This window comes from Drosophila grimshawi, unplaced genomic scaffold (assembly GCF_018153295.1).
Source record: "Drosophila grimshawi isolate 15287-2541.00 unplaced genomic scaffold, ASM1815329v1 contig_1377, whole genome shotgun sequence".
NCBI lineage: Eukaryota > Metazoa > Arthropoda > Insecta > Diptera > Drosophilidae > Drosophila > Drosophila grimshawi.
The window spans coordinates 12,910,549-12,934,152 of record NW_025062900.1 but is presented as its reverse complement, the minus strand read 5'-3'; the positions used below and the strand labels follow the sequence as shown (position 1 = coordinate 12,934,152).

Here is a 23,604-nt window from a genome sequence, read left to right as displayed (position 1 = left end):
TAAAAAAAAAAACTACAATAATAGCAGTTAAGTTTGTCTTTGCTTAATAATAATAATAATTTAGATGTGTGAAAACAAATAACAATTCTTCTGCATTAATAATCATTACAAAATGAATAGGTTGAAATATGTATTTAAATTATTTACACATTTGTCCTAAAAGTGTCACTTATTGTTAGCAAAAGTTTCTGACTTAGTTTGCGTGATAAGAAAACTATATTTCAAGTTTTCACAGCTAAAGTTTTGAGGCTTTCAAAGATACTTTGAATGCTGCTTAACCCACATAAAAGTTGAACCCATTGTTGCTTCTATCTCAGTGGACTGCAGCGTGACAAACAGCCCAAACCCAACCCCCAATTCGATTCAATTGTTTTGTTGTCAAGCATGTGTCTCTTGCTAAATGTGTGTGTGTGTGTGTTTGAGTGCTTTCCGTGTCGCCGCCATTTGGCGTTGCATTTGCAGCAGAATATTTTTGTGCGCTTTCCTGTTTCCTCTTGCTGCATACACATATTCAAAACAAATCATAAAAAACGGCAACCACCCGAGTCGCCACCAGGCAGCCGCCACCCGCCGTCAGGGCAACCACCCACCGAGGACGATGCCAGGACGAGGCCAACGGACAACGAGAGCGATGAGCGAAAGCGCCAGTTGTTTGTCGACTGGCGTCGCTGGCGGGCGGCTTTCAATTCGGTGCGCTTCAGAGCTGCTCAAACTGTTGTTTCTTATAAATAAATAATTTACAGAATTTTACAAATACCACTTGTGAGTGTGTGTAAAAGGGATTTGAATGCATAATTATATATTTAGTTTAAAAAGAAAAACCAAAACAAGTAATCGATAGCGTCAATTCACTGCAGGACACTCGAATCCTGCGCAGTAAACACAAAGCGCCTGTTTACAAGCCAATGTAAAAGTTCATTATCCTGTGCCTGCCTACGTGTGTGTGTGTGTGTTTGAGTCTCGCTCCCTGTGTGTGTGTGTGTGTTTGAGACACATGAAAATCATTAAAAGTTTAGCACACGGCAACGGGTCCTTCCAAAGGATTCAAGTGCTTCATTAGCGACTTTCTCAAGTATGTGTTGCGTGTGTGTGTGTGTTGCGTGTGTGTGTGTGTTGCGTGTATGTGTGTGTGTGTGTGTGTCCTGAGACTTCGCCTGCTGATCCTTTCGCCTTCTTGGCTACTGCCCATTGTTAAACCCGCTTCCGCCTTTTGTGCTGCCCGCCAGCCGAAGCAATTTTGTTTACTCCTCATGTCCTTCGGACGCACACACAAAGTCAAGGACTCGCGGCCAAAACTTTTGTATGTTTTTTGTTTTATTTTTTTCTATTATTTTTTTTCATATTTTTGAACAGGCTTTTGTTTTCGTTCATGCTTCATATTTTTAACTAATTCTCTTTCGCTCTCGTTGCGCTCTTTCTTTCAGTTCGCTGGCTGGGTGGATGCGGTAATCTTTGTGTTTAGCCTGGAGAACGAGGGCAGCTTCAACACCGTCTACAATTACTATACCAAAATGGCGCACTTTCGCAATGGCCAGGATATACCCATGATATTGGTCGGCACACAGGGTAAGCTCAATTTTGAATACCTTTTCCTTTCGTGCTTAAATATAATTTGTTATAGATTATAGATTGTAATAGATACTCCAATTTATTATAAGTATTATTCTGATCATTATTAAAATTACTATATACTCAAGTACATTTCCATAGTTGTGTCCATTATCGATTCATTTGGAAAGTTTTACAGTTGATGATTCACACAATTTTATTAAATTTAAGCCAATCGCTTTTAGAGTATTTTCATTTATATATTATTATATAAATCTATTTATCTATTTATCTATTATATATATATAATAATATATAGTTAAAGTCTATAAAAGTATGATTTATTTATATTCGATGAGTTGGTCGCATGATGTTTTGATATAAACATTTACTGATGGAATTTATTAGCACATTTTTAGATTGAAATGATTATTGACTTTGCTAAAAGTAAGATTAATTAAATTTCTATCGATTCGTCGCATGTTGTTTTTACAAATTCAAATATTGATGGAATTTATGAGGATTTTATTTTGAAATTTGTCAACTTCTGCTTGTCATTTGCTAATCTCATTTGTACCCAATTGTCTGCTCCACAGATGCCATCAGCGAGCGTAATCCGCGTGTTATAGATGACACTCGCGCCCGGAAATTGGCAAACGATTTGAAGCGTTGCTCCTACTACGAGACCTGCGCCACCTACGGCCTGAATGTGGAGCGCGTCTTTCAGGATGGTAAGTTCAACGACTGGAGGGAGACTTGTTGCACACAAGTAGCTACAACTAATCTGCCACTCTATATCCACAGCCTGCCAGAAGATATTGTCGCAGCGACTGCCGTTGCCGGCAGCAATGCAGCCACCGCGGCCCACAACCCCGCAGGGCTCCCGTCTGGGTCTGGCCACGTATCAGGCGCCGACGAATGGGCAACGGGCCCAGCAGCAGTTGCCGTTGCGCATGAGCGCTGATTTTGCCCAGGCGGAGCAGAAGCTTTGGTCGCTGCAGGCAAATGCCACTGAGAACAACAACATAACCAAATATAATCCAGGAGCAGCAGCCTCAGCAGCACAGCAACAACAACAGCAACAGCAGCAGCAGCAACAACAGCAGCAGCAGCAACAACAACAGCAGCAACAATTGTCGCTGCAGGGCGACTGCGCTCAGGTGCAGCTGCGTGATCCACGGGATTTGGCGCCGCCACCTGGCAAGGAGCTGCCGACGCCCACATCAACGCCGACGACAAGCCGCAAGAGCAGGCGGCGCTCGAATCTCTTTATACCCTCCTCCTCGAAGAAGAGCGACAAGGAGCCAAAGAGCAGTGAATTGGGCAGCGGTCGCTCGATACCCATCAAGCAGGGCTATCTGTACAAGCGCTCCAGCAAATCCCTGAACAAGGAATGGAAAAAGAAATATGTGACGCTCTGCGACGATGGCAGACTCACCTATCATCCGTCGCTGCACGACTACATGGACGATGTGCACGGCAAGGAGATACCGCTGCAATATGTCACCGTCAAGGTGCCCGGCCAGAAGCCGCGCGGCTCCAAGTCGATCATCACGAACAGTGCGCTGACCAGCTCACTGCTGGCGAACGGACAGCGGGCACAGGGCACCTTGAGCGAGGGCATTGGTTGCCTCACCCTGGCCAAGGACAATCAGCGCAAGCTGAGCGAGAAACTCTCGTTGCTGGGCAGTGTGGCTGCTGGTGGCGCAGCTGAGCCACTGAAATCGAATAGCTCACAGCAGACCAGCGGTGACGAAGGCATTGCCATGTCCAATTCGAACTCACAGACTTTTATTGCTGGCGAGGCGCCGCCCAATAAGTTGGAGGCCCAAACGCCAAATGTGAAGAAGCGACATCGTCGCATGAAGAGCAGCAGCGTCAAGGCGAACGAGGCGGACGACAATGATGGCTATGAGTTCTACATTGTCTCTCTGGACTCCAAGCAGTGGCACTTTGAGGCCGCCAATTCGGAGGAGCGCGATGAATGGGTCGCCGCCGTAGAGCAAGAGATCTTCAAGAGTCTCCAGAGCATCGAGAGCTGCAAAACGAAACCGGCAACCAGCACTGAACTGGCCGCCATGGTGGCTATCAGACAACGTGTACCCGGCAATGGACACTGTGTCGACTGTGGTGCTCCAAGTAAGTACAGATATATATACAGATAATTATATACATATACGAGTATATATAAATTATGAATTTTCGCTTATCCCTTCCAGATCCCGAATGGGCCAGTCTCAATCTGGGCGTGCTTATGTGCATTGAGTGCTCCGGCATCCATCGCAATCTCGGCTCGCACATCTCCAAGGTGCGCTCCCTGGGCCTCGATGATTGGCCGTAAGTGAAAATGACACAAACGCTTAATACAACATTTAATTAATTAATTCATCTTAATTTTAGTGCGCCGCATCTGAGCGTTATGCTGGCCATTGGCAACAGTTTGGCCAACTCTGTGTGGGAGTCGAATACGCGCCAGCGCGTCAAGCCCAGCGCTTTGGCAAATCATGAGGAGAAGGAACGCTGGATACGCAGCAAGTACGAGGGAAAGGATTTTCTGACGCCACTGGGCAGCGGTAATCATGTGAATGCCGCCTCACCCGGCCAGCAATTAATTGAGGCAGTAATCAGGGCGGACATCAAGTCGATTGTGTGCATACTGGCCAACTGTCAGGCGGAGGTGACCAATGCCAATGTGAGTGCCCGGGATGTGCGCACTCCACTGCTGCTGGCCTGTGCCATAGGCAATCTGGCCATAGCCCAGCTGCTCGTCTGGGTAAGAATTGAATTGAATTGGCAGAGCCATTAGATTTGATATTAATTCTCTGCTCCCATAGAACGGTGCAAATATTAAGCACACGGATCATGAGGGTCGAACCTGTTTGGCCTATGCACGTGCCGCACAATCTTTGGCCACGGCCAAGTCGATGAAGGCCGCTGCTGCTTTGGCCGCCGGCACACCAACTCCAGCGCCGCCACCGCCGGCGCAGTCGGCCGCAGCTAATGGTGGCATACCGGCACCGCAGTACAATGTGGAGGATACGACGGCACTGGTCGAGCTGCTGGTGGGTTTGGGCTGTCCGGAATCGGCGCCGTTAACGGCCAGTGGCACGCTGCCGAGGCGACGAGATACGCTCGGCACACCCTATGAGAAATCTGTTTCGGGCGTTATTTAAGAGGGCGCATAGTTGAATTTCATAAGCTAAACACGCAAAATTTTATATAATATTGTAAAATGAAGCTAAAATATGGTTAATATGTTGTTCGTAATTAGTTTAAAAAGTACGCGTAAATTTCTTTCTGTGTATAGCAATCGTATCGGGAATGTTTTGAATGACGCTTAGTTTTATAGTTCTTAAAATCGAAAATGTGCAAATTATTCATTTTGGCCAGCGCCGTAGAAATTCACAAAATTAATTGTTGTTTTCTTTTAAATTTATAGATTTTAGTTTTGTTTAGCTGATAGGCACAAAAACTGTACAGTCTTGTTGTAATCTCAAGTTTTTAATTAATTTATTATTTTTTTGTAATATTATTACCATTATCATTAATTATTATTGTTTTTAAACTGTGTGCAGGTTTTTTTTATGTCGTTTGCAAAACAACAATTTAAGTAATTAATGTATTTTGATTTTTATTTGAAAAGAGACCTCTCGTTTGTCATCAGTATATATAAACCAATATAAAATACGCCTAAAAATAGCTGATGAAAAAAATATATACGTATAAACATAGTGAATCTAAGACTAAAGCCAAAAACAACTTATTACACTATATCTATATAAAAAGAAATAAAAAAAAGGAAGATATTTATAAATAAAGTTGAAATTGCTTGATAATCGGTAAAAACACGCTTAACTTGTAGTTTATGCAAAAACCAAACAAAAACACACAAACTTTGCTATTAAAATTCCAAAACAAAATTAAACGTTTGTTGGCAATACGAAAACACGTCAGTGGATTGTATTATAACCAGAAGTTAAAAGGAAATGACAAAATATATATGATATACTATGTATGTAGCAAACACTTGAAAGTATTTCAAACCAATTATACATTATAGTTATATAAATCTATATATTAAATGATATATATGTATACACCCCTTTATTGTGTACGCTATTTGTACAATTTCAAACATAAACACAACAACAGAACGTGACAAAACTCAATCTAATTGGATAACAAGGCAACAGGCACAAAAAACACGAAAAAAAACACAAGGAAAAAACAATAAATAAAAATTGATTAAACATTTTAAATAAGACTTTATTTTATTAGCTGACAAAATAAGCCAAATTCCCTTTTACGTTCACTAAGGTTGCTGCTCTGAAGCAATATTCTTGCTGATTTTCGAAGGGCATGTTGCGTTAGAATCGCAAGGAACAGCTCTATTGAACTTGCTTCAAGGATTATGTAACCCAAACATTTGTAAAAAATGCACTCAGAGGCAATGAGTTGAAATAAGAAAATCTTTTTTTGCTCGAAAACTAGGACGATTTGAATATCCTTGGGTCATCTGGTAGCTACTACTACCTCTATTCAAAATGTAAATTTTAGATCTTATTTGTAACGAATTTTTCAGCTCTAAGTTGTTAACCCATTGCCCGGATCGTGTTCAACCAAAATAATGAGAACATTTGTTTTTTTTGTCGGCTTCTTTATTTTATCAAATAGTTACAGTTGTTGGAAAAGTTTTAAAATTTGTAGAATTTAATGAATATACCTGTGTGTAATAGATCTATTAGTTTCTATTGCTTTTCTATAATAGAATAATACACGCTCTTGTCCGACATTTGAATTTATGCAGCTATCGTTTTTAATATTAATTGTTATTGTATGTGTTATATAGTTTGTAAATTGTGTAGATAAGTATGGGCTAAAATTGAATAGTCCGACTGAAAATTTTAAAGAGAAAGAGAAAACAAATTCACATGAATTTGAAGAGGCGCTGGAGGACCAATGATTCAATTACGCCGTTTTCCACAAAGAAAATACTTTCCAGTATTGAGGTTATGATTAGTGTGTGAGGCAAACGAAATGATCAAGTGGTGCTGGTTGTGAGAGATGAGGGCGGGGATAATTCCAAAAGGCGCTCTCCCAGTAAGAAGCTACATTAGTTGCGCCTAAATAAAGGATGGATTCATACGATGCGCCGAACTTGAAACGAGCTCCGGTTCGTAGGGATTGTGAAACCTTTTTAGTTTTAGGCCAAACTCTGGTGAGGGTGTGAAATGTTATGTAAATGAATGTTGAATCATGAACAATTTCATTTTTTTTTTTTTGGTTTTTGGTGTGGTTTTTTTTGTTTGATTTTTTCCATCAATTTGTTTTTTGTTGAGTTGTTTCTGTAAGCCATTTGTCCATATACGTTAGCGGAGAGTCGTCTTCGTTGCTGCCATTTGAGTTGAAAGTGAACGATTTTTTGTTTGGTTTGATTTTTGATTGGTTTTTCTTTTTTGTTTTGTTTTGTTTTGTCTAACACAACAAGCAAATTCCACGCCATTCTGCCGCATGAGCCGGCCCCCCATTGTACAATGTGTTGCAGCAGTTGTTGTTGCTGATGCTGTTTCTGATTTGATTGTTGTTTTCAGTTTTCGGTTTTGCTTTAAATATGGTTTTGAAACCACAACGACGACAAAAAACAAACAAGCTTAGCAAGCAAACAACAACAACAACAGCGTGCCGCTGCAGCGATCGCTGTTTAGTTTGGTTTGGTTGCCGTTGCCCGCTGGCCTCGTCTGAGAGAAACTTCGTTAACTTGGAACTCCATGTCGTTTTTTTTTTGTGGTTGTACAGAGAACACACGCTTGCATATCCTTGCATATATATTGCATCTGCAGTCGTCTTGCATTTGCCACCTAGCGTCCGCTCTGGGTCACTCATTTTTTGTTTGCCTTGAACTTGGCGTAGAAGCTCTGAATTTGGGCATAGCGTACGGGTATCGAGTCGAGAATGCCGGTGTAGCTGAAATTCTGCTGTTGACGGTTCTTCTCGTGCATATTATCGCCCGACAAATAGGTGACCACATTCTTCTGCAGCTCACTCACATTCGGATCGGAGTGATTGGCCACCAAATGATTGCAGAATTGTGCAATTTGCAAAAACACCGATGCATCACGATCTGAAAAAAATATAGTATATATTAATTAGCAACAGTTGCAGTCGGAAGTCAAAAATGGAATTTTCAAGCAGTGAATGGAATCTAGGGAATCCAATAAATAAATATTTATACAGCTTACCCATTTTGCGTGAAATCTTGATCAGCGACAGTGGTTGGCTCTCGTTGTCGCGCTGGGCGCGCAGATGGCGATTGCCATGCTTGAACTCCTGCTCCAGCCAACGGATGACATGACGCACATTCTCGCTGCGTTTCTTCAGCTCATCGAGCTCATTGAGCACTGAGAGAATGTCCAAATATTAGTTAATGGAAATGGTGTGATTGAATGGGATTTGAGAGACTCACCAGCATTGGGAATGAGAATGATGCATTTCTTGGTTCTCACCAGCGACTTGACGATGCCATTGTATTCCGTTAGAGCCTTGGAATCGACGACAACAAACGGCGACATGACGAAATGGGCGGGACTGTCGCGCAGCTCCTCCTCGAGAGTCTCCACCTCGTTCTGCAGCCAGAGTTTGCCCATAATCTCACATTTCTTAGACATGGCTTCGGAGCGTTCCTCATCGGCACCGCTGCTCGACTGCAGATTGAGTTTCTCAATGACGCTGTTCGTCGTGGTCGAAGCGGAGGCTGATGTGCAACCGGCCACTGAGGTGCCTGTGGCGCTGGCAATCACAGCGGCTGCCTTCTCGGCATTGCGATTGCGTAGGTAACCCTTGCGCGGCAACTTGCGGCACTCCTCGACGGTGTCCTTCTCCTCGTTGCTGGTGTAGCTCTTGCGCACTATGCCGTTCTTGCGATCCGAATAGCGACGTGTTCGCCCCTCGTTCCGCTTCCGTGTCATCTTCGGTGCAGTGCGTCTTTCGCGTCGACGCGATCCGCCACCCTTTTTCTCCTCGCGCTTTTTCTTCTGGCTCTCGATGAAGCGACGCGTCTTCACACAGAAACGATAGTTGAACTTCGTCTGCTTGCAGATGAAGAAACCAAAGTCTACCATTTTGAGGATGCGCAAAATGGACTCCTCCTGTTGCGTGACACGCTCCCTAATGGTCGTCTCCCAGTCGAGCGTGATCTGTGTGCTCTGGAAGATGTCGAAATTCTTGAAGGCAAAATCCTCGGTCAACGGCACATTGGCGCGCACATCGAAGAGCTCGACGAGAGCGTCACGCACATTGCTGGTGGTCAGCAGATCGCGCTCAAAATATATTTTGCGTGTGAATACATCAATGTTGCAATAGTTCAGCAGCTTCATGATCTTGTGCACAAATTCGGGATTGGAGTGATAGCAGCCGATCAAAATCTCTGGATTGATGCGTAGCCAGTCGAAGAGCATCTTTATCGCCCGAATGTTGGACTCATTGTGCAGGCAATCAATGATTATATTTGGATTTATCTTCGTGTACTTATTGCGATAGATGAGCTTTTTGGGCGGCTCTGAAATGCTAACAGGTGGCACCACTTGGTCATCAACTATTGGGCAACTATTTGGCACTTCAACAGCTGCCTTCGGATCCTCGGCACTCTTGAAGTTCAGTTGCAAGACCTCAAAGCTGCGCAATAGCTCCTCCGAGTCGACCTCCTGCGAATTGGGACGACGCTCAATCTCATCGGGATAAATGAGACGCTCCTCCTCAATGACCACATCCTCGCTGTCCGAGCAGACAATAGCGCCGGCTGGCTGACGTACGATGCGCTCCTTTTTGGGATAGTCAGCTGGAAGAGGAATTCGTTTGGATTTAAAAAACAGTAAGATATATCTGCGGGATCTGTGATATATTATTTTTATGTTGTCTATATAGTGATGAATGTCTTTGATTTCACTATGTGAGCTTAATGATAAGAATTCGTCTTCGATTGATCATTACGAGCTGTATAATATAGTTAACCGTTCCGGACTACACCGACTATTTAACTGTTTCTTTTGAGTTCTAATCAGCTTATCATGTCGTAAATAACTGTTGTATTATATTGACTTGGCTATAAGTGCAGCCCTGATTTATTTACTCACCGTTTGGTGCCTCGTCGGGCTCGGCGGCATCTATGTCACTGAAATCAGTGTCAAAGTTGGAGCTCAGATCAGTGTAGTCCTCCTCGTCGCTGTAGAAGTCGGTGTCCATTTCGCTCTCGCTGTCGTAGCAGCTGCTGTCGTCCGATTGGGCGATCTTGCGACGACGTCGACGCAGACGCATGCCACGCCGCTTGCTCTTGCAAGAGAGCGGAGTCTTCAGATCGCTCTCCTTGGCCTCGTCGCTGGAGCGTGTGGAGATGGGTTCGGCGACGCCCAGCATATCATTGTCGGCGGCCTCCTGTGTCTTGACACAGCCATCTTCCACCGAGTGCTGTGAATCGCGCGAATCAGAGCTGCAATCCTTGAGCGATTGCGGACGGGCCATTAACTTTTTATCCTTGCGCTCGCATTTGCCAACAGCGGCCAGCCAATTCTTGTACTCATTGCGCGATTTGCGCACCGAGGTGTCAAACTCCTGGAAACGCTGTTCGTACTCCAGCTGGAACTCTTCGTTGTCCGCAGCGCGTGCCAAAATCGTTTGCTCAATGTTGACAATGCAAGCGTCCATCAGATCCGAGCAGGCGGCGACGAGAAAGGCGTGCAGCGAGTACACCTTGGGGGAATTGATCATCTTGAGCTTGGACAGGCAGAAGAACAGTATGGAGATGATCTTAAAGATGCTTGGCTCTGGCATCCGCAATTGCTGGGCGCACAGAATCTTGCGCAAATCGATGAGCACGCAATGGCACAGCGAATTGAAGTCCGGCACCTCCTTGTCAAAGAAGAATATGTCCACGACTAGATAGAAACGTGCATAGAAATCCTCAATATGAAATTCGAGTTTAGCGAGGTCCATTTGCTCCAGATACTCTGTGTGCTTGGCAAACAATTTATTTAAATTGTTTTCGCTCAGCTCGAACGGGATGATGCACACGAGCGAATACAGATAATGGTAAGTGGAATCCAGATCATAGTTCTGGCCATAGTAGAGGGTGCCGAGCTGATTTTGGGCCATGCCAATCGAGGGATTCAGCTTGAAAGCCTCCAAATAATACTTGGCCACCTGCTCCTTGCTGATGCTTAAACTCAGCCGGCTGTCAATATGAAAGTCCAGAAAATATCGATGCAAATCGCCCAAACTCAACAGAGACGAGTGTATTGTGTCCAGAGCAAAGGACACGGCCTCCAGACTCTTATCCACAGCAGCCTGGGAGGGTTCCATCTCCTTGTTGACGCTTGTGTCGCTTATACAGTCACTGATATAACCCTCGCTTATAATGGAGAAATCAATGAGGTATTTCAAGTCCAGATCGTAGATCTCCTCCATTTTGGACGACAGACGTTTGTAGTTGAAGATGCCAGCGCAGAGGAAACGCTCCAGCTTCTGCAGATACTCCACATCATTGCTCGTCTGCTTGTGCATATTCTTCTTTACATAGGCAATGAACTCGTAATATCCACGACGCCACATCACCTCGCGCACTTTCTTGCCCACGGATTGATAGTCCTGCAAGCAAATTCGAATGATTTTTTTATTAAATTTGTTGTATTTAAATAAAATTGTTTTCTTTATAGTTTTCCAGGAGCATCAAAGGCGCGTGCTTATCTAGAATGACTACTGTTATTGGTTATCACATATTATAAAAATAATAATCGCTTCATTTTGAGGCAGAGGTATTCGAAATGGTTTAATAATAATCTTGAATGATATTTTGAATATTAAAAATTAGTTATTGCTCATGATATGTTTATATTTTGGTTTCTCTTAAACCGGCTTACACCGGGGTTCTCCGACGATTCCTACATAAATTACTCTCAGAGGTAAATACAAAAATATACTGAAATATTTAATACGCATTTATAAACGATATTTTAAAGGCCCGCCTATAATTGCTTATGTCAATGACAATATGGTTAGTTACCTTGAATATAATCTGCTTGCACAGCTGTACAAGATTTGCGCGTTTCTCTTCGATATCATGTTGAAACAGTTGCCCAATATTTTGGACGTTGCGCTTGGCATCGTCGAGCTGCTTGGAAACGGTGTACAAAGTGCTAAAGAGGCGAGAGACGACATTTAAATTTAAATATATTTAATGATGAATAATAAGTTACCGATACAAGTCCTTCACCTCGGGGCTGAGCGAGGTGTTGCCGTTATTTGACTGCATCATGCATTTGTTGTTGGTGACGCTGCCGCAAAGCGACGCTTCTAGATTGCGGTAGCGATTGTTTTTGCTGCATCCGCCGCCGCCCGTGTCGACGGCGAATTCGCTGGATGCGTTTGAGCCGCCTGAACTAAGTTTTGACTCCATGGTCAAAGTTTGAGATACTGGAAAAAAATACACACAAAAGAAAAAAATAATTACAAAAAGCTTTGAAATCAAGCAGCTGATTCTCTGGAAATATGTTTTCAGGTTTTTTTTTAAATGCTGACGAATTTTGTTTGCACAAAAAAGTTTCATCTACTTTTTATGATGTTTTTGTTGCCGAAATGATGACAACGCGCCTTTACACACACACCTACGTATATATAGCACTTATGTATGTGTGTATTGCTGCGTATTGAATAATCAATTAAATTGCGACTGGTTGCTGCTGCTGTTGTTGTTGCTGCTGCTGCGCTGCGACTGCGACTGCTGCTCTGGTATTTTCTAGGCGTAGAGAAGATACTTCATTTTCTTACGCAGCTTGCGAAATCTATTTTTGTATTTTCGCAGCTTTTTTGTTGGTTTTGATTGCACACCGATTGTGGATTGTTGTAAAAGCTTTAATTTTGATTACCTTTATCAGTTTATATATTGTTTTAACTTTGCACTGTTCACGTTTGACGTTGCTTTTCCCTTCTTTGTTAACAACAAAGTGAAGTTGACACGTTCAGACAATGCAAATCATGCGATTCGACAATGTTCACAAACTAGTTCACAGGTAGCCCGTACGGGAATGTTGTGTTTTATCAGTATACGATGTGTGAGTTAAATTTGCTTTAAGTCAAGGCATACTCTAGATGTTACAACATTTTAGTATTTAACACATACTAATGAAATGCGCTTGATACTCGTGCTTATATTCATTTGCAGTTCGTCATGCAGCTGTAGCGTGTTTAAATGTCGTACGTGATAGTATGCTCAAGCCAGCGATTGTTTCGATTAATAAATATCGATATATATATATAGAGCAGCAGCAACGCTGCTGTGTATTGAGAGTGAGAAGCGCGCTTTTTGAAATTTGTGAAGGGCTTACGTTAACAATTGAATAAAATTAACGTATGTATGTCTAAAATGTAGCTATAATGCGAATATTAAATATTACATACAAATAAGCAAGTAAAATTCTTAAATAAGCATTTTTGCTACTACTCCTGGTTGTTTAGAATTGACTTGACCAAAGAGGAACGAATATTTGCATTGAAGTTATCACCTCTCAGGAAAGAAGTGTGTCAAGCATATTAATGAGCGGACTGAAGACAATTTAGCTCCGTCTCAGGTTGGCATTTCCAGCCTGTGCGCATCGGCAGTAAATATTGATCAGGTTTATTACTCTATCTGACAGTTGTTGTGCGACTCTCTTTGCATCTGCGCCTGCGACTGCGTCACAGCGGAGCAGCGATTAGCAGCGCTGCTCACGTCTCGCTGTCGCTAAGTATCTCTGCTATAAAATTGGGGGGCTGTCGCTCAAACATTTTCAGTTTCAATTTGGGTGCGAAGCTTTCAAGTTCGTTTCGGTTCGATCAACTCTGTAATTGGCACATAAGTTATAGGTAAGTTATTGTTTTAATTGTTAAACCTGAAGTTATTTTAGAATTAATTTGAATTAGTAATTGTACATTGTTAATTTGACCTGCATTTCTTAATTGACTGCGCTTTGCTGCTAATTAATTAATTAAATTCAAAAATATATATTTATGTATATATAAGTCTTGTCAACCGATTATCCCATCTCTCTCTACATTTATACATATATAATCGGCCGGTTATGTATTTATATAAATATATTTCTCTGAATTCATACATATATAATCGTTTGACAATACTGGACGCAATCAGTTGTGACTGTTGGCAATTTGTGTTTCACATTGCAACATAATCCGACTACAAATCTAATCAACATTTTCACTAGATTTCAAATCATCCAATGTGTGGTAAATGTATATATATATACATATATATAAAGTTAGTTCAGTTTATCAGCACTTATTTGTTGCTCATATTGAATAGATATCGATCTTTATGTTGCGTACAATCCAAGTGTTTAGCCAATATTTATTGTCCACCTACCACTACCTTAGACCATCTTTATCTATCACTTCAAAAATGTGTAAGCATTTGTAAATTTCTAGACTGTTTAGAATTCATTGTTGACTGATCGGTTTGACTTGTTAAGGGTTATATAAAAATATAGAAAGAAAACTTGTAGATTTCAATTGCCTCGTGGTTAATGTAACTTGACTAACATTTTTGTTTTGTAATTTTAATGAGAATTATTGCTTGTAGGTTTTTGACTTACGAACACTCGTGTACCTTAAAATTTAAATAAATGTGCCTTATGGTTTAAATAGTTAACTAAAGGTAACAAGTTAGCTCAGGCAAAAATGTCGCAATTGTGTACTTTAAAAGTTAAATAAACCTGCTTAGAGTCAGCAAATAAATTTTATGACTTTAAAAATTCTCAAATAAGAATATCTGGTTATAAAAAAAACAAAAACTGAGCAATATTATATTTATTTTCTAAATACCAGTATCTGTTTAAAAATCTTTAAGACTTGTTTATGTGTGCCTAAAAAGTTAATACAATTAAAAATTATAAGCACATACATCTGCTTACTATGTATCACTAAATAAATCTTATCGCCTGAAATACTATTGGAACTGGCTACCTGCTTATCAACCATTTGTCAAGTAATACTCAGGCAAAAAAAAAAAAATAACAATAATTGTGCAATTCAATTACTGCTCGATTCGACTTTAGATTATAGTTAATGGATTGTACAACAAAATAAAAACAATGTTTTTGATATATATATATATATATATAAATATATATATACATTTGTATATGGACTGACCAGAGTCAGGGTCATCTTAATCAATTAAGCCGAGACCTCTCGCTGTAGACAGACTATAGACACACGATCAGCGTCAGCCGTGTGGCTTCCCTCAATTTAATTCAGTAAATTAATGGCCTGATCTAAATTCGAATAATATGTTTGTTTTCTACTTTTAGCTGAGAATTTTGGAAATATGAAGCTACTATTGGTAGCCCTATTGGCTACGCTAGCGGTACGTTTATCAATACTACAGCAATGAATGGAATAGTCGTAAATAAAACACTTTAAATTTGCAGTTAACACAAGCCTTGGTCAAGGAGGAGATACAGGCGAAAGAGTATCTGGAGAATCTGAACAAGGAGCAGGCCAGACGCACCAATATCGATACGGAGGCCTCCTGGGCCTATGGCTCCAATATCAACGACGAGACCGAGAAGAAGAAGAATGAGGTATCCGCCGAATTGGCCAAGTTCCTGAAGGAGGTCTCAGTCGAAATCCAGAAATTCAATTGGCGCAGCTATGAAAGCGCCGACCTAAAGCGTCAGTTTAAGTCTCTGTCCAAGCTCGGCTATGCCGCCCTGACCGAGGCCGACTATGCCGAGTTCCTGGAGACAATGTCCGCCATGGAATCGAACTTTGCCAAGGTCAAGGTATGCGACTACAAAGACAACACAAAGTGCGATCTGGCACTCGAGCCCGAAATCGAGGAGGTCATCACAAAGAGTCGGGATCCCGAGGAGCTCAAATACTATTGGACTCAGTTCTACGACAAGGCCGGCACAGCTGTGAGACCCCAATTCGAACGCTACGTGGAGCTCAATACTAAGGCAGCTAAACTGAATAGTAAGTGGGCACTTTATATATATATATATATATTAGTTAGTATTTCATGCATATATTATCTATGTGCTTTTTCTTATATCCACTGTGGCTCTATTTTATATAGATTCTTAATCTATCTTGAATCAAAGAGGAATCGTGATCAAAAGTATCTTTTAAACAGAGCTGTATTAATTCTCTCGATATCTGTCTCCCTCTATATTTATATATTTTTCACTAATCACTGGCTATTCTATTATTGACTATCCTTAATCTTTAGTGCAATTTTACCTCCGAACTTTGGCTATGCCTCAGATTAAGTTTTTTTAATTTCGTGGTTTTTTGACTCTTAGCAATAATAATATAACAAAAACCATTTCTTATCTTATCCCAAGCCATAATTTTTAAAATTCGATCAAACTAATCTCTTATCTCGTCTTATCCGTAATAGATTTCACGTCCGGCGCCGAGGTCTGGTTGGATGAGTACGAGGATGAAACATTCGAGAAGCAGCTGGAGGATATCTTTACCGAAATTCGTCCGCTCTATGAGCAAGTCCATGGCTATGTGCGCTATCGTCTGAGGCAACACTATGGCGATAAGGTCGTGCCCGAGAAGGGTCCGCTGCCCATGCATCTGTTGGGCAATATGTGGGCACAACAGTGGTCCGATATTGCGGATATTGTGTCACCGTTCCCAGACAAACCGCTGGTGGATGTCTCCGACGAGATGGTCAAGCAGGGTTACACACCGCTCAAGATGTTCCAGATGGGCGATGACTTCTTTACCTCCATGAATCTGACCAAGTTGCCACCGTACGTCGAATAATTTTACTGTCAACTCTTTTCTCATTTTATTTCCAACTCTTACAGTACCTTCTGGGAGAAATCCATAATTGAGAAGCCCACCGATGGCCGTGATTTGATTTGTCATGCCAGTGCATGGGACTTTTATCTGCAGGACGATGTGCGCATCAAGCAGTGCACCACGGTGACCCAGAGCCAGCTTTTCACAGTGCATCATGAGCTGGGCCATATCCAATATTTCCTGCAGTATCAGCACTTGCCGTTTGTCTATCGCACTGGTGCCAATCCCGGTTTCCATGAGGCTGTCGGAGATGTTCTCTCGCTGTCGGTGTCAACGCCCAAGCATCTGGAGAAGATCGGTCTGCTCAAGAACTTTGTGCTTGACGAGGAGGCACGCATTAATCAGCTCTTCTTGACGGCACTGGACAAGATTGTCTTCCTGCCGTTTGCCTTTACGATGGACAAGTACCGTTGGTCTCTGTTCCGCGGTGAGGTAGACAAGGCTAACTGGAACTGTGCCTTCTGGAAGCTGCGTGAGGATTACTCTGGCATTGAGCCTCCAGTAGTGCGCACCGAAAAGGACTTTGATGCCCCTGCCAAGTATCACGTTTCAGCGGATGTGGAGTATGCGAGGTAAGTGATTATTTTACATGATTTTTAATCAAATTCCATATTATATTTTTCTTTGAGCGAATTCTTGAATTGATTAATTAAAAATTCCTATTGAATAAAAAGTAACTAAATTAGAATTAAAATAGACGTAGACGTAAATCTCTTCGGAATTGAATTAATTTTAGGCTTTCTCTCGCTCTTCTCTCTCTCATTTCTCAAATGAAATAAAACAGAGATATTCAAATAGGCTCAGATTATTGAAAGAAAAACTTTACTTAATTTGAATGAGTAAATTATGAGAACTAGTTTCTATTCACTAAATCACTCAAGTTTATTCGAAATGTATATGTTTTTGCAAGTTTGTCTATTTAGAAATGTTGTTATTAACATGCTTTTATTCTTGTATAGATATCTGGTCTCGTTTATCATACAATTCCAATTCTACAAGTCTGCATGCATGAAGGCTGGTCAGTATGATCCCAAGAATCCGGAGCTGCCTTTGGACAATTGCGATATCTATGGTAGCGCCGAAGCTGGTGCTGCTTTCCAGTAAGTATTATAAGCAACTCTACCCCCCAATTGAAATCTGTTAACAGACTTTTTCGCCACAGCAACATGCTTTCGCTGGGCGCCTCCAAACCATGGCCCGATGCACTGCAAGCCTTCAATGGTGAGCGCGTTATGACCGGCAAGGCTATAGCCGAATACTTTGAGCCCCTACGCGTCTGGCTCGAGGCGGAGAACATTAAGAACAATGTGCACATTGGCTGGACAGCGTCTGATAGTAAGTATAAAAAATCGATGGATATCTCAAACCAGTCACAATTATATCATAATTATCTTACAGAATGCGTGTCTTATTAAGTGGGAATGCCTGTCGAAAGGAGTTTCTAACGTTATTTGCTCAAGCAAAAAGAGTTTGTCAAAATCTTCAAGAGTTTTCCATATGTCGCAAAAAGTGTGCAGTATTAAAAGTCATTTAAAAATCAAAACCCGTTGCTTCTTTTTTGTGTACTTGTGCTAAGTGGAGCGCATTATAATTACAAATTGTGGTCGATGGTCCGATGTTTGACCATGGGCTTTTGGCCTTAAGCCAGTTGCCGTCAAGAGCTGCGCCAGCGCAGAACAAATTTTGTTTACAGCTCAGTTGGAATGCGTGCTGTGAATATTGAAAAGTAAAGACAAATTAAAGAAAGTGGGACAATGATGATCAAAGGCGTATTAATCTTTGTAAGTAAATGTTGTTGCTATGGCAGATTAGATGTGTGCAAGTCCAGATAGAGATTAAGCAAAAGTAGTTTGATGATTCAACAGTTGAAAATTCAATACAATTGTTTTTCACTTTCTTTCATCCGCAATCAAATTTGTTTAGTGGCCATTATCTGTCACGCTTATCAATTATATATATGCGCAACTCTTAGAATTCACTTATTTTTACTTCTCTCACTAAATAAATATGTATAAATATATATATATATATAGAGTTGCGTGACCTTATCCCAAGCTAATCCAACGACTGATTCGAGCTTGGCTGCGTTCTTAAGCGATGTGAATCAGCAATTGTCCACTTTGTACGATCAGGAGCAGTTAGCACTATTCCGAAATGAGCTTGATGGACCCAATGATCTGATGGCACTGCTCCAAGCTGAGCTAGCAAATGAGAAGCGAATGAGCTATCTGAAGAGCATTAGCAGCCGCGTGGCAAAATTTAAGAGATTGGGTTGGGGCGATGCATTGCAGCGACGTCAACTGCAAAGAATGCCCCAGCCGGGTTATGAGGCACTTGCGGCTGATGAGGTGGCTCAAGTCTACCAGCTGGCAGCTAACATGAGTGAGAATTATCACAATGTTAAACTCTGTGCCTACAAGCAACCATACAACTGCACCCTTAAACTCATTCCCGATGTGCAGAGCGTGGTGCAGCAGAGTCGAAATCTGGAGGAGATTGAATACTATTGGCTGGAGTGGCGGCGTTGCACGGGTCTGCCCACACGTCAGCAGTTTGTCAACTTTATGCAGCTTTATAAGAAGACCGCAAAGCTAAATGGATTCCAGCAACCGGCGGATTATTGGTTCCGCCACCTGGAGCTGAGTGCAAAGCAGGCGATGAGTCTGCTAAATGAATTGATGTCCTCCTTGCAGCCGCTCTTTCTGCAATTCCATGCCCATGTGAGGGGTTCGCTGCGAAAGATGCATGGAGAGCGGCAAGTGCCGCATGGTCGTCCTTATCCACAGCAACTGTCTGAGATCTTTCTGGGCAATGCCTTCAGGCGTGCGAATGCCGCCTGGTTTGTGGATATACCTTCACCAGAGAATGGTTTGCCGAATATTACCGAGGCACTGCGTCGACGTAGCTTGAACACAACGCAACGAGTATTCTGGAATGTGGCCGAGTACTATCGAGGGTTGGGTCTAACACAATTGGAGAGGTAAGTGCCTAACAGTGATCCTCTCTTTCGACAGTGAATTTCCAGAAAATATAATTCTCAGTTTTCGTGCATAAGAAAATGATTTATCTGTGAATCGTATAATTGAGAAAAAATATTGATTATTGAGACAAAAGCGTATAAAGCGAACTGGGTCCTTCCCTATTCCAAACCATATATATTGTGTAGCTCTAATAGGAGTATGGCAATCTGTGATATATGAATCAGAAGGGAGATTGTGTAATAGATCAGCTCAATGTCTACAGAGATATTCAATCTTCGGTAACTCGAAGAAAAGTCTTAGTATTTCCTGGTGTTAAAGTTTTGCTTCCTTAGTTCTATTTGGACCTATGCTCAGCCTGTGGCTACTCACAACGAGGATCAGTGCTGGCACAAGGCCTGGCGATTCCACACGCTCTCCACATCAAATTTTAGCTACTGCCCGCTAAATGATGAGGAGCGTTTATTCAGCATGTTTGAGGCACAGTTTGAGCTGCATTATTTTCGAGCTGCCGCGGCGCAGCCGATGCTGCTGCGGGAGGAGCCCTTTCCCAACTTTGTGGAAGCTTTGGGCAAATGTTTCGCACTTGCCGCCGCCTCTCCCCGCTACCTTCGCAAGCTGGGACTTGTCCAGGGCACGGCATGGAGTCGTTTGCCAGCCCGCCTCAATCGATTGTATCTGCAGGGATTGCGTGTGATCTTTTTGTTGCCTGTCTTCTATGTCCTGGATCGCTATCGTGTGGAGGTGCTTAGCGGACACATCCAAGCGGACGACAATGAAGCCTACTGGCGGCTAACGGAGCTGTTCACAGGAGCCACTGCACCACGCAGACGCAGCAACGAGCACTTTGATGTGCCTGCAAAGCTTCTGATGGAGGTGGATGATCAGTATACCAGGTGAGTGAATATTCAATTTACTATTTGTTTATTGATACAGATAAAATTTCTTTTTATTTTCACAGTGAATTCCTAAGCATCGTGCTGCAGTTTCAGCTCTATTTGCACTTCTGCAACAGCTCGGGTCAGTTTGTGGCGGACTCTTTGGACAAGCCCTTGGATCTGTGTGATCTTTCTGATCAGCCTCAGATTGGAGATAGTCTGCGTCGCATCATGGCTTTGGGTTCATCGGTACACTATAAAGAGCTGTTGAGGCAACTGCTGGGCAGGGAGGAACTTAGTCTAGATGGACTTTTGATCTATTTTAAACCTCTACAGGATTGGTTGACGCTGCAAAATAGAGTGAATGGTTTGGAAGTGGGTTGGCTTTAGATTTGCCTTATGCCTAAGTGTATACTATATAAAATCTATAATTTGCTTAACACACAAAAGTATGCAATAAAAACATTGACGATTTTGGATTTGGAATGATACTATAAAAACCTGTAGATACAATGTAATAGCATTTGTTATTATAAAGTATTAAACTGTGTTTCTAAAAATGTAACTTATAAAGGCCGTAAAAAGCAGAATAAAATACATATATATATATATATTTCTACTAAGCTAGCTCAGAAATGTCAGACTTATCCCAAATATTCCTAAAACTCGCATTTTTTATTACCATTTTAAATAAATTAGTTCTTTTTCCGTATCAGTTGTTATTTCCTCTAGTCGGTTTTAAGCTGCCTGCTTCACATGTGAACATTCAACTTCAGCTTAACTAACTTGAAAGTAACTTAAAAATAAATTTACAATTAACTAAAAAACAATTAATTTGTGCATAAAGCGCAGCGTACATTTTGTGCTAGAACTGACTGAGTGAATTACCGGAAAGATTCTAAAATAAAACTAAAAAATAAAAAAAAAACCATTAGTGCGAGACTATAATTATGGAAAAGCTAACACTTAATTAGAATAAAGTAAACATATAGTTGAAATAAAAATGCACCTTAAGATTATTTATTCATATGCATAGTTCAGTTAGTTACAGTCAGATAACATTGATTGGTTTCCCACGCTCGCAGTGAGTTGTCTGTCCGATACTAGAACTTATATAATATATATGTATGTGTAGAAAAGAGTACTTAAACTTAAACAAGATAGTATTTAACCTTGACTTTCAGCAATCCAAAATATATAAAGTTGTGGCACTGCTCCAGGTGCAAACCGCACTTATTTATGAGCTCATTTCCGAGACGGCTACTTGAGTCGCAGAACCCAATCCCGAACTAATTACACCATGATTCATAGAGATATCAACAGCTTACCTGTGTTTTGTATGCCAGTGGGTCGCAATTAAAGCATCAATCAGTCTGGCAAGTCAGTTACTCATGCGCCCCTCCTCTAGTTGGCATCTTACAGATAGTACTCTCTTTGTCGCATATCTTTTCTGGCGATCTGTGCAATGCATTCATTAATTACACCCCCAAACACTTTTGCTCTCTCGCTGTGCATGAGTCAAAACCTTATTTTCACATGCGGCTAGGTCAATAGTGACAACAACAAACATTCCACAGGCGGCTGCTACGCGAATGTTTTGCATCGCAATTAAACGCCGACGCCGACGACGACAGCGGCAGCGACAGCAACCGCTGTGACCGCAAAGTTATTAGTAATTTTAAAACATTTGATTTAATGTTTTTGTTTTACGTTATTTTACGTTTACGTTTACATTATTTTAATGTTATGTTAAGCGCCCGACTGTTACGGATGGCGAAACAAGTGAAATTGTTTGCAACAGAAGAAGAATGCTAAGCATGAATCTGTAAACAGTAGGCTAACATTAAATCATTTCATTTACATTGCAGGTATCGATACTTGCAAAAGTAATGCAATTAAGCCATCCTGCTGGAATTAAAATGTTTATTCTCTATTTCCAAGCATCTCTTAACATAATATTTAGTTTTATGGGCAGTATATATTTAATATTGTGTGTTATACGACACAAGCAAATCACACTCAGAGCCGGCGACTCATTCATTTTATAACCTAAGTATTCACTCGGGGTTTTGTCGGCGACTTTCTCACAGTCATTGTAATTATGCGGTTAAAGCTTTTTCTTGACTGATTAGTGCTCGTAGACATATGTATGTATGCATGTTCGTCGTAAGTGAGCCCTCACCCTCCCTTATAATTGCCTGCATGCAAAACACACACACACATGGACACACTTGCCCCATTGTTGTTCCCAAGCTTATAGCTGATTTTTATTATTGTTGTTGTTGTCGTTAACAGCGACGTCAACGCTCAGTTAGTCTCAGTGCTAATTGCGATTATCTCACACAACATATAGAAACATCGGGCGTTTCATCGACTGCGACTGCGACTGCGACAGCGACGCTGACTGCAACTGCGACTCGTCGTTGAAATTTGAATTCATTTTCGAGTCACAAACAAAAACAAAAAAAAGTCACAAAGTAATTTCGAAAAAAAATTCTTACACTCAACTCAGTAGAGTTTTAGACGTGTTACGTGACGTTACGTGGGTGTACGAGCTCTTCAAAATTTCGAAACGGAAAGTGATCCGAAAGTGTGGGAATAACTAAAAAATGTGTTACTTAAATCAATAAGAAACGATCGGAAGTGCATACCCTATATCATAATCTCTGAATATTACAAATTTCAGAGAGAATTAAAAAATTCTACTTTAAAAAACGACTTGAATTTGAATTGAAGGGCCTTTAAAAATATATATGCTTTCAAGTATCGTTTTTCCCTGCATGTGATCTAAACCAAATATCTAAACCAATTTTGTGGATTATAATTGGTTTTTATGAAGTGCAGTTGTCGCCTAAATCAGTAAACATATTGAAGATCTTCAAATACTGTGCTTTCCATAACATTCTTCGCGTGATCAGTTAAAAACCCTCACAGTTTTCTTATGTTAGTCTTGCGTTATTAGATCGTGTGCTCAACATTAAAGTTAATGCCATAAAACCATAATTAAATTTGTTAATTACGTGTGACCTTGAGAGTTAAATATATAGATCTCATTGCATGATATAAACGAATATGTGGCATTGTCTTATTATCATATACACTACCATATGGGGTCTGGTCTATGCTAATCCCCAACTCAATTTGCCCACACCACAGCCGGAGATATTCTACAATGGCTACACGCCCAATGTGGCAACAACCCCCTCCCAGCTGAAGGCCGATCGCGATCGTAGCCAGCGTTATGGACCACCCTATTCGGGTGATGGGGGTAGAAGTGGAAGTGGCAGTAGCGATGATGGCTTTGATGACTTTAGGGTGTGTGTTATCTAAAGTGGCAA

General features: G+C 41.4%; 5 protein-coding genes across 8 annotated transcripts in view; 4 read left to right on the top strand and 1 right to left on the bottom strand.

The window, feature by feature from the left end:
• The window catches only part of LOC6562723 (centaurin-gamma-1A), a 62,042-nt gene extending 56,273 nt beyond the window's left edge, over positions 1-5,769 (top strand). For both annotated transcript variants that reach the window (XM_032736641.2, XM_001988324.3), the window contains exons 3-8: positions 1,425-1,566; positions 2,145-2,279; positions 2,353-3,687; positions 3,768-3,885; positions 3,949-4,321; positions 4,383-5,769. In XM_032736641.2, the coding sequence (XP_032592532.1) occupies positions 1,425-1,566; positions 2,145-2,279; positions 2,353-3,687; positions 3,768-3,885; positions 3,949-4,321; positions 4,383-4,721 (2,442 nt within the window). In that variant the 3' untranslated portion in view covers positions 4,722-5,769. The remainder of the gene's footprint in view (positions 1-1,424; positions 1,567-2,144; positions 2,280-2,352; positions 3,688-3,767; positions 3,886-3,948; positions 4,322-4,382) is intronic.
• Positions 5,770-6,186: 417 nt separating this feature from the next.
• On the bottom strand, positions 6,187-12,575 carry LOC6562724 (protein SMG5). Of its 3 annotated transcripts, none has more exons than XM_032736643.2 (7): positions 12,462-12,575; positions 11,793-12,009; positions 11,600-11,732; positions 9,678-11,184; positions 8,012-9,382; positions 7,788-7,946; positions 6,187-7,669 (listed from the first exon to the last, which is right to left on the bottom strand). In XM_032736643.2, exons 2-7 carry the CDS (start codon positions 11,990-11,992, stop codon positions 7,428-7,430), a joined length of 3,612 nt encoding a protein of 1,203 aa, XP_032592534.1. In that variant the 5' UTR covers positions 11,993-12,009; positions 12,462-12,575; the 3' UTR covers positions 6,187-7,427. The 3 variants fall into 3 exon arrangements, with proteins under 3 accessions (XP_032592534.1, XP_001988361.1, XP_043070628.1); XM_001988325.3 differs by lacking the exon at positions 12,462-12,575 and adding an exon at positions 12,201-12,358; XM_043214693.1 differs by lacking the exon at positions 12,462-12,575 and adding an exon at positions 12,147-12,165.
• Positions 12,576-13,351: 776 nt separating this feature from the next.
• LOC6561537 (angiotensin-converting enzyme) lies at positions 13,352-17,953 on the top strand. The gene is made up of 8 exons (XM_001988326.2): positions 13,352-13,437; positions 14,901-14,956; positions 15,021-15,567; positions 15,995-16,358; positions 16,416-16,982; positions 17,370-17,510; positions 17,573-17,745; positions 17,809-17,953. The coding sequence occupies exons 2-8, from the start codon at positions 14,918-14,920 to the stop codon at positions 17,823-17,825; spliced, it is 1,848 nt and encodes a 615-aa protein (XP_001988362.1). The 5' UTR covers positions 13,352-13,437; positions 14,901-14,917; the 3' UTR covers positions 17,826-17,953.
• A 211-nt stretch (positions 17,954-18,164) lies between these two features.
• LOC6562612 (angiotensin-converting enzyme) lies at positions 18,165-20,656 on the top strand. Its single transcript, XM_001988327.2, has 4 exons — positions 18,165-18,191; positions 18,444-19,390; positions 19,724-20,284; positions 20,350-20,656. Exons 1-4 carry the CDS (start codon positions 18,165-18,167, stop codon positions 20,654-20,656), a joined length of 1,842 nt encoding a protein of 613 aa, XP_001988363.2.
• Positions 20,657-23,075: 2,419 nt separating this feature from the next.
• LOC6562450 (angiotensin-converting enzyme) overlaps positions 23,076-23,604 on the top strand; it is a 49,114-nt gene continuing 48,585 nt past the window's right edge. The window contains exon 1 of the mRNA XM_001988328.3: positions 23,076-23,581. Coding sequence (XP_001988364.1) covers positions 23,339-23,581 — 243 coding nt within the window. The 5' untranslated portion in view covers positions 23,076-23,338. The remainder of the gene's footprint in view (positions 23,582-23,604) is intronic.

Bases quoted from the DNA above. Each gene is read 5' to 3' on its own strand.
- LOC6562724 (XM_032736643.2), bottom strand. From the start codon at position 11,992: ATGGAGTCAAAACTTAGTTCAGGCGGCTCAAACGCATCCAGCGAATTC. The intron at 11,733-11,792 runs GTAACTTATTAT...TCGCCTCTTTAG, and splicing joins GAGGTGAAGGACTTGTATCG to CACTTTGTACACCGTTTCCA. The intron at 7,947-8,011 runs GTGAGTCTCTCA...ACATTCTCTCAG, and splicing joins CATTCTCATTCCCAATGCTG to TGCTCAATGAGCTCGATGAG.
- LOC6561537 (XM_001988326.2), top strand. From the start codon at position 14,918: ATGAAGCTACTATTGGTAGCCCTATTGGCTACGCTAGCG. The intron at 15,568-15,994 runs GTAAGTGGGCAC...TATCCGTAATAG, and splicing joins TAAGGCAGCTAAACTGAATA to ATTTCACGTCCGGCGCCGAG. The intron at 16,983-17,369 runs GTAAGTGATTAT...ATTCTTGTATAG, and splicing joins GCGGATGTGGAGTATGCGAG to ATATCTGGTCTCGTTTATCA.
- LOC6562612 (XM_001988327.2), top strand. From the start codon at position 18,165: ATGATGATCAAAGGCGTATTAATCTTT. The intron at 18,192-18,443 runs GTAAGTAAATGT...ATATATATATAG, and splicing joins TCAAAGGCGTATTAATCTTT to AGTTGCGTGACCTTATCCCA. The intron at 20,285-20,349 runs GTGAGTGAATAT...TTATTTTCACAG, and splicing joins GTGGATGATCAGTATACCAG to TGAATTCCTAAGCATCGTGC.